At 42.5% G+C, this 9,755-nt stretch overlaps 1 protein-coding gene across 1 annotated transcript; it reads left to right on the forward strand.

Moving 5' to 3' along the window:
* Positions 1-173: 173 nt before the first annotated feature.
* LOC135528097 (short-chain dehydrogenase/reductase 3-like) lies at positions 174-9,755 on the forward strand. The gene is made up of 6 exons (XM_064956903.1): positions 174-993; positions 2,787-2,933; positions 4,689-4,808; positions 8,094-8,332; positions 8,833-8,958; positions 9,187-9,755. The coding sequence occupies exons 1-6, from the start codon at positions 799-801 to the stop codon at positions 9,269-9,271; spliced, it is 912 nt and encodes a 303-aa protein (XP_064812975.1). The 5' UTR covers positions 174-798; the 3' UTR covers positions 9,272-9,755.

Below are 9,755 nucleotides of genomic sequence, written 5' to 3' on the forward strand. Positions count from 1 at the left end.
GAACACCCAGGTAATGAATATCACCCGAGACAATTTCAATTACAGGCTACAGACTATATGGTTACTGGAGTCTATTGGCAATTCATACCATGAAAACAGTGGTGGTTGTAAACTTGGATCATGTCACTCATTCCACGGACGGCGGAGTCACCGAGGGTTTTCGCTCCACCCTCTGACAAATGAAGGTTACTGCTTAGTAACTCACTTCACCCGGTTGTCTAGGTCCGCAGACACTCGTCCCTGCGTGGACTGAGGTTGACAACACTGACGTAACCCCGGCAAATCATTGATTGTTTTTCTGCGACTTTCTCGAGCAGCTTTCTTGGAAGAAGGAAAAGCGCTACAGCCGCTCACTCACTGTCAAGTCAGAGGGGCTATTGGCTAATCTCCAACATTCAAACTGTCAATCAAGATGAAAGGGCTATATAAAGCCAGAGTCCCCGTAGTTAGACAGTGTTGGGATATGGGATAGAACAGTCTGAGCATATAGGCAGTTGTAGACACGAGATCCAGTCGTTCTGTTGGTTGACGCACGCACTGTTTTGGCATTGGCGCTCCATGTCAGCTATTATCACTGCATTTTCGTACTGTTCCTATTATGACGAAGACGTATGTGTCTCGTACTTCTGATATTAAAACTGGATTGATAAGAATTTTGTCGTAGAGGGGTAGTGGTATGGAGAACACTTAGACATCCATCTGGCATGAGCCACGCACTTTGGGAAGGTGTGGATTGTCTATGTGGCTACTCTAATTCTATTCTCAGCAAAAGGCATCTTTATACCTAACAAAGTCGTAATGGATTTAAAAAATGTCGGAAACGCGGTGCTTTTCACGTTCCACATCATCTTCTGCATATTGAAAGCATGCTTTGGGTTGTTGCTCCCGAGCAGACGGAAAGACCTTCGCGGAGAGGTGGTATTGATCACCGGCGGTGGACGGGGCATCGGTCGGCATTTGGGGAAAGAGTTTGCAAAACATGGAGCAAAAAAGGTAAACTAATTACTGCGCTTTGTATTACCAATTTGTGTGTTATACTTGATAAACGCCCATTAATAATAAAAAAGCAAAGCATTAACAGACAGACACCTCACATCGCTTCACACAGCACCTTTGTTAACCTGGTTTTCATAAATAGAATATGAACAGGAATTCCAAAAACAGTTGAATAATCTGAAAGTTGGGGGGAAAGAAAGGGGACAGTTTGGAAGTGTTTTATAATCTTATTCTATTCTTGCATAACTTCAGAATCGAGTATTTTTGTATTACTTCAGTTCGATTAAAAACACCGAAGGTGAATATCAAGTTATGTTTTTTTTTCCATGTGAAAAGTATTGGGAAAGCCCCAGTACTTACTACACTAGTGGAAAGGAGCCTGAACTCTCTTAGCCCCTAGCTGACCTGGGTGATGTGTAGTGTTCTCTTCCCCTTTCCTTTTATTGTAAAGGCACACAAACACAGGTGTTTCCTCAGTCCCTGTGCTTTACAATGGGGGCGATGACAGGTTGGGTGGATGGCTCCGTGGAACTACAATGATGTTGCCTTTTTAACCTCAACTCTAGCTCCTCTGGGTCCCCAGTGACTGTTCAATAAAGTTCACTGACAGGGTAGTGGAACGCACAGTTCAGAGTAAGGTGAAAATATTCCTTTTATTATCAAAGCATTTGTCATTGTTGTAAAATCTGGTGTGTGTCTGGCCAGTAGCCATCCCTACCTGGGTTATCAGTGCACAGGGACCCCTCTGGAGAAGATATTAGATCTTAAAGTTTCTTCAATTAGATCCACTTTAGCCGACAACCACACAGCAGTTGTTTTCGCGGTGTCGGAGGTAGAACTGCATTAGAGCTGTCAAATCCCCAAGCGGCTCCTGGCTTTATACCTAAAGCGGACCTTGTCCTTGGCTGCACGGCGTCGCATTAAGAGAAATTCCATGCAGCCTTGTTTACAAGTTCAAACACTGGAATGTGAGACAATTTACACCTTGATCAGGCTGATAGAAATCATTATTTTTATTTAATGATTTTCAATTTGAGCATTATTTCTATATAGCCTACATTTTCTCATTCTGAATTTCTAACGCGAGTGGGACAAGTGTGGCTTCATGACAATGATCAAGAGCAGCTGCTCACTGATTTGATGGCACCAACCATGTTACAGCTCCGACACATCAGCTATGCGCATGTTGGCTATCGCCGGTCAACATTTGATTAATTAGGGCTCTACTCAGTCTATAAAGCTGAAGCGTTAGACTCATGTTACTTTTAGATTGAGATGACATGCAGCATTTACCGTAAATACAGTCTCCGCTAAAGTTGGAACGTGGCCTTCAAATTTCAAACACTAAAGTTCAGAGCCCTAAGTCATTGGCTTTCCTTCAACTGCACATCAAATTACTTGTGGTTGCGCAATCTCTAGCTAATGCCTCCTCAATTAGCAATTAATCATATAGAACTCTGCAACGCACAGCAATCTCAAGCAGATGGGAAAGATGTTAACGTAAGAGTATAGTTTGAATCTACTGTAAGCTACCTGAGCACTGGTTTAAGAATGCATGTAACATTTTACCAATGCAATTTGAAACATAAAATGATACATTTTGGTTTGACAATGATTTTTTTTATAATATTCATCTACAACCCATATATATATCCATTAAATTAAAAACAACCTTCCTTTTTACCACCCAGAAAGTCTGTTTATTTGTGATTCCTACAAGATAACACAAATCCAAATATGCATTCTCATGTCACTGGACTGCCCTTTTTGACTGCTCTGCCTGTTGTCAGTTGATCCTGTGGGGCCGCACTGAGAGGTGTCTGATGGAGACCTGCGAGGAGATCTCTCTCACCACCGGAGCCGAGTGCCATTACTTCCTGTGTGACGTGGCCAATCGGGAGGAGGTGTACAAGCAGGCCAAGGTGGTCCGAGAGAAGGTACAGTAGAGCTGCACCCAAATTAATGACCTAGTTCCAAAGTCATTTACAGTAGATAACAAACACCTGACAGTAATAAATTGTCTTACACATCCAACCAGTCTTTCAAAGGTTGCCTTTGGAATCTTCCAGTGTTTCACAGGGATATACAGTATGATGTATTAACTAACCAGTGGTGTAGTGGTGCCTGGAGAAGTGAGTATGTTCTAATTCAGCCCAAAATGTTCCAAACGGCCTGCCCAGGGAAGGAAAGGTGCCCTGTATTAGAAATTATATGAGAAACAGTTACATGCACTCTCTGAAAGACCTAAAAATATAACTCCCATATTGGTATTTCAGTCAGGCCAACCCAAGGTTACTGTGCAAGTAGGCTTACTATTGAACAAATAAATTGGGCTGTCAACTGAGTCAGAAATGTACAGGTTTTTGATGTTCTCACTCAAAGTTGCTGTTTAAATAGTAAAACAATAAAATAGGATGTTCTTAAACCATATCAGGAGACCAGTTAGACATTGTTATTGTGTAGTTCCCTTTAATTCAGTTGTTCTGTAGCACATGAGTTGGATTTTGCAAAACAAATGGCCACTGGATTGAGGCATTTCATGATATCATTCTGCAGGTAGGCATAGGCTACTTTGTAGGTAGTTAACATTTAATTGAGAAGGTTTTTGGGAAGGCCTTTCCATCAACCAGAAGATGCTTGGGCCCATCATTAGCAGCTCTATTTTTCCTGTTCCTTCATTTAAAAAAAAAACATGGACGTTTTCCTTCATGTTATGAGGCATGTCTTACCTTGCTTTAAAGTAGACTACAGCCAAAATTCCATCATAGAAACGTGAAGGCAATTATTTTATAACTTCCTCATGTGTTTACAAAGACTTCATTATTGGTTTCCATCTAGCAGCCAAAGGCATTATCCTAGTCATATTAGCAACACATGATAGTTGTTGCATCTTCAAGTCTCCCCTCTTTCTAAATGTCTAAAAGATATTTCTATCTGTCATGTTTGGTATGCATTTTAGGGAAAGGGGGATACCTAGTCAGTTGTACAACTGAATGCGTTCAAATGAAATGTCTTCCACATTTAACCCAACCCCTCTGAATCAGAGGGGGGCTGCCTTAATTGACATCATCTGCGCCTGGGGAACAGTGGGTTAACTGCCTTGCTCAGGGGCAGAACAATAGATTAAAAAAATAATAACTTGTCAGCTCGGGGATTCGATCCAGCAACCTTTCGGTTACTGGCCTAACGCGCCTTCCTACCTGCTGACCGGTGTTTTCCCTCAAATTGCATTTTGGAACATTCGTGCATTGGCCTACCGCTGTGTTCACATTGCTGCAACTAAAATGTGAAGAAATAATAGTTGATCACCATTTTTCGGTGAACATTCTGATAGGTTCCATCAGTCATGAATTGATACAGCATATACCTCCAATACACAAGGCTACTTTGATGCACATCGTAGGGATTAAGTGAGTATGCGCAATAAACACTGAAATACGTGGGTCTATACCTGTGTATACCCTCCTACACCACTGAGTTGAACTCAAGTCTTATAATAAGACAAGGATTAACATGACATCATTATCGCTCACTTATCAGCCTTTCAATTATACCAAGGGAAACAAAGTGGTAAATATTATTTGTGAAATGCTTCGTAAACAGCCGTTGTAGACGAATAGTGAAATGCTTACTTCTGGCATAAAACGAGATCTGGGTTTTTACAACTAAATATGTTTATTTTTGTGTCTTAGGTGGGCGACGTCACCATTCTAGTGAATAACGCTGCAGTGGTTCATGGGAAGAGTCTGATGGCCAGTGACGATGATGCTCTGATGAAGACTCAACACATCAACACGCTGGGCCAGTTCTGGGTGAGTGTTAAAGTATGCACTTTAGATGAGTATGCAGCAAAGTGCTCCTTCAATATGGCAGTGTGTTTTGAAGCTTGTATGAATTTAGATTTGTTTCAGTTCCAAGGCTCAGTATTGGAAATATTCGGGTCATCTTTCAATATTTATTGATCCCACATGTGAAGGGGAGAAACTATACTTTACTCTAAGTACTGAATCATTGGATCTAAGGTAAAATGCTGGCAACAGAGTGCTGGTTGACACTCTTAATAAAAGGATCTTACATGATATTGGTGTTTGTCCTCTGATCTACACAGATGGGATGTGGAACAGGTTTGGTTCCCCTTCTCTCTGAGTGCTGCAACCCTTCTGTTAAGGTTGCCAATTCCAGGAAGTAGGGAGGGAACCTAGTAAGAGAGAAGAGTGAAGGAACAGCTAGGGAATAGTAGTGAGTGGAGCAGAACAATGTGCAGACTGTCACGTTTCTCTCACTCTCTCCAATTCAATGGGCGTTATTGCCATGGGAATCATATGTTTACATTGTCAATTTCACTTGCTTTGGCAATAAGAAATGAACAGTAAACATTACTCACAAAAGTTTAAAAAGAATATAGACATTTGTACAGTTGTAACAATGTGCAAATAGTTGAAGTATGAAAGGGAAAATAAACAGATAAATATGGGATGTATTTACAATGGTGTTTGTGCTCCACTGGTCTTTTTTTGTGGCAACAGGTCACATCTTGCTGCTTTGGTGGCACTGTGGTATTTCACCTAAAATATATGGGATTTTATCAAGATTGGATTTGCTTTCAAATTCTTTGGGTTTTTTGTAATCTGAGGGAAATATGTGTCTCTACTATAGTCATACATTTGGCAGGACGTAAAAAAGTGCAGCTCAATTTCCGCCTAATTTTTGTGGGCACATAGGCAGACCTGGCTCTCGAAGACAGTCCATGGTGGCCTTTCTCTGATAGCAAGACCATGCTCAGTCTGTACATAGTCAAAGCTTTTCATTTTGGTTCAGTCAGTGGTCAGGTATTCTGCTACTGTATATTCTCGTTTTAGGGCCAAATAACATTTGTTTGCTTGTTTTTTGTTTTGTTCTTTCCTGTGTGTCAAGTAAGTATTTTCTCATTGGTTGGGTCTAGCTGTGTTGCTCTGTGGGGTCTGTGTTTGAACAGAGTACCAGGACAAGCTGACAGAGTGCACTCTTCTCCAGGTTAATCTCTCTGTAGGTGAGGGCTTTGTTATGGAAGGTTTGAGAATCACTTCCATCTAGGTGGTTGTAAAATTCTATTGCTTTTTCTGAATTTTGATAAGTGGCGTGAATTGACCTAACTGTGCTCAGCATTTATTATCATTATTATTGGTGTTTTACTGTATGTTGTACACTGCATGAAGAATTCAACAAAAACATCAGTCTCAATTTGGTTTGTCCTATTTTGTGAATTATTGGTTGGTGAGTTGACCTCACATCCATAGAGGGCAATGGGTTCTATAACTGATTCAAGCATTTTTAGCCAGATTCTAATTGGGATGCTGAATTTTATGTTCCTTTTGATGGAATAGAAGGCCCTTCTTGCCTTGTCTCTCAGATTGTTCACAGCTTTGTGGAAGTTACCTGTGGTGTTTAGGCCAAGGTATGTATTGTCATATGCTTTAGGGCAACAGTGTCTCGGTAGAATTTGTGGTCCTGGCAATTGTTTGGAACGCCATTATTTGTCGTACTGAGATTAACTGTCAGGGCCAAGGTCTGGCAGACTCTGTGAATATCTAGTTGCTGCCATCTTTGGTTGGGGACAGAAGCACCAACCCAACAGTAAACATTTGACTTCAGAATCAAGTAGGGTGAGGCCGGGTGCTTCAGACTGTTCTATATCCCTCACCAATATGTTTCTATAAACTTTGAAGATGGTGGGGCTCAAGCTGCATCCCTGTCTTACCACGTGGGAGTACTTCCCCCCTCCCCCCTTCCCAAGGTTTCTGTTGAATCATATCCCATTAGTTATTGGGGTTGAATTTGTCTCCACTTTTGTGGATATGGGGTGATCAGTCCTTGGTTCCAAGTAATGGGCAAGATGCCTGAGCGAAGGATGTTGTTGAAGAGTTTAAGCAGTCAATTGGAATTTGTGGTCTGTATATTTGATAATTTCATTTAGGATACCATCAACACCACAGGCCTTTTTGGGTTGAAGGGTTTAGTAGTTCATTCAATGTATTTGGAGAATCCAGTGGGTTCTGGTTGTCTTTAAAAGCTGACTCTAAGATTGTTTAATTGATCATGTATATGTTTTTAATGTTATTATAGGGCCAAGAAGTTTGGAGAAGTGGTTTATCTGTACATCTCCATTTTGGGTAGATAGCGCTTCATGTTTGTATAGTGTGTTCCAATTTTCCCAGAAGTGGTTAGATTATATTGATTCTTCAATTACATTGAGCGGATGTCCTGTGTGGCTCAGTCGGTAGAGCATGGCGCTTGCAACGCCAAGCGTCGTGGGTTCGATTCCCGCTGGGGCCACCCATATGTAAAAGTAGTGGCCCCAGCCGACTTGTAAGTCGCTTTGGACAAAAGCGTCTGCTAAATGGGATATATTATGCGGTTCTTTCTTTTTTCTTAGTGTATTTCTGTATTGTTTCACCATAGTGACATGTTTTGTCCAGGATGTTGTCGTAAAGGGATTGAATTGTTTTTTGGCTAATTGTTTTTTGTTAGGTTTCTGCACTACCCTCCCATCTATAGTATGCAATTTGTTTGCTTTGATGCCTCAATCATTGAGTATTGCTCTGTTCATGTAGACTGTGATTCTGCTGTGATCTGATAGGGATGTCAGTGGGCTGACTGAGAGACTCTGGGTTGAGGTTTGTGATAAAGTAGTCTACTGTACTGCTTCCAATAAATTAGCTATAGGTGTACCTACCGTAGGAGTCCCCTCAAAGCCTACTATTGACTATACCTACCCAGCATGTGACCGAGCTGAAGGAGTTCTGACCCGTTTTTGTTGGTGGTTTTGTCGTAGAGGTGGCATATTGGGGCAGGAATGCTGTCATCTTCAGGTAGGTGTCCCCCCACCCCTCCCCCTTGTGTCTTGATGTCAGGTTCTTGTCCAGTTCTGGCACTTTGGGTCACCACAGACTAGTACATGTCCCTTGATCTGGAAATGATTGATCTCCCCTTCTAGGATAGAGAAGCTGTCTTCATTAAAGTATGGGGATTCTAGCGGGGGGATATAGGTAGCACACAGGAGAGATCATTTTTTTTGCTGAGATTATTTCCTTATTTAATTGTAGTCTCTCTTTCTCTAGACCACCAAAGCCTTCCTACCCCGCATGCTAGAGCTTTGCCATGGCCATGTGGTGTGTATCAACTCCATCCTGTCCCTGTCCTCCATCCCGGGGGCCATAGATTATTGCACCTCCAAGGCCTCGTCCCTGGCATTCATGGAGAGCCTCACCCTGGGCCTGCTGGACTGCCCTGGGGTGGGCTGCACCACCGTGCTCCCCTTCCACACCAACACTGACATGTTCCAGGGCATGAGAGTCAGGTAAGTCTGACCACCATGGGCCTCCCATACATTGGGCCTCCCATACATTGGGCCTCCCATACATTGGGCCTACTATACATGGCACTCTAGTTTTGCTATGGGTCAACCAGTGTATAGTGAGTCAGCACACAGAAATGACACATGGGCTCAGATAGAGGTTCTTTAAGAAAACCATAGATGGAATAACCAATCCCATTCACACACCAATGGCTGGAGGAATAAGTTCAGTTTTGTTGATTCATCCATTTTGTGATAAATTCATGACACATTTCACATGTCTTGCATGGCTAAATGTATATATTTTTAATTGAACCTTTATTTAACGAGACAAGTCAGTTAATAAGAACAAATTCTTATTTTCAGTGATGGCCTACCGGGGAACGGTGGGTTAACTGCCTTGTTCAGGGGCCCAACCTTTCGGTTACTGGCCCAACTCTCTAACCACTAGGCTACCTGCTGCTGAAAAAAGAGTGAAGGTGAAGTGTTGTGTTCATCCCCAGGTTCCCTCAGCTCTTCCCCCCGCTAAATCCTGAGCTGGTGGCCCAGCGGACGGTGGCCGCAGTCCGGACCAACACTCCGTTCATCTACTTACCTTGGACCATGCATGCTCTCGTTATTCTCAAGAGGTAGGGGGACCCAATCTGTCATGACGGCAAAGTAGTGTACTGGGTTATATTAATGAAGCTGTGACCACAGGTTTTCTGTGCGCCGGAAACTGTTAGTCCTCTGAGCTAAAGCCGTAGGGATTAGTCTAGGGTGCTAACGCAAGTCTTCAGGTCTCAGACAATGTTAATTATTTAAGTTCACTTCAGTATCTCTGTTACACTAACATGTTCCATTCCCATCTCCAACAGCTTCCTGCCCCAGGCAGCTCTGGAGGAGATCCAGCGTTTCTCAGGGTGCTACACCTGCATGGACACCTTCAAGGGACGTACATAAAGAACGGAGAGGCTACACACGAGTAGTGAGCATCAGAAGCATGAACATTGTGGCTTGGCACTAAGAACCGCACAACAGCTTCCTATCAAATGAGTGGAAGTATCTCCAAGACAACAGAGGCCTTAGGAACTATGGGTACTTGGGGTCACAGTGCCCTGATGGTGCAAGAAGAGACTTGCTGTGGTGTTTGGGTTGGCAGATTGGGTGGCCCCAAACTGATTTCTATGCTGCTTGGAGTTGGTTGGTGTTTCCTCCAAAGCCTTTCAGTTTGGGATCATGGACTAAGCACCAGATGGACTGGTATTCAGAACTGATCAAGCCTTACCACTGTGGTAAACTTCGCATCTGTCTTACTAATGATACCATTACTAATTTGAAAATGCACAGAGATTAGGTTGAATGGATTGTACTCAGTATGTTAATAAATGAGTAACTTCTGGTAGTTGCATTTCATTTGCGACTTCTTGGAGTTTTTGTGTTTAAA

Source organism: Oncorhynchus masou, chromosome 33 (genome assembly GCF_036934945.1).
Source record: "Oncorhynchus masou masou isolate Uvic2021 chromosome 33, UVic_Omas_1.1, whole genome shotgun sequence".
In the NCBI taxonomy this organism is placed as follows: Eukaryota; Metazoa; Chordata; class Actinopteri; order Salmoniformes; family Salmonidae; genus Oncorhynchus; species Oncorhynchus masou.

Coding starts and splice junctions, on each gene's coding strand:
- LOC135528097 (XM_064956903.1), top strand. CDS start 799: ATGGATTTAAAAAATGTCGGAAACGCGGTGCTTTTCACGTTCCACATC. Junction 4,809..8,093: donor ACACGCTGGGCCAGTTCTGG/GTGAGTGTTAAA, acceptor CTCTTTCTCTAG/ACCACCAAAGCCTTCCTACC. Junction 8,959..9,186: donor GCTCTCGTTATTCTCAAGAG/GTAGGGGGACCC, acceptor CATCTCCAACAG/CTTCCTGCCCCAGGCAGCTC.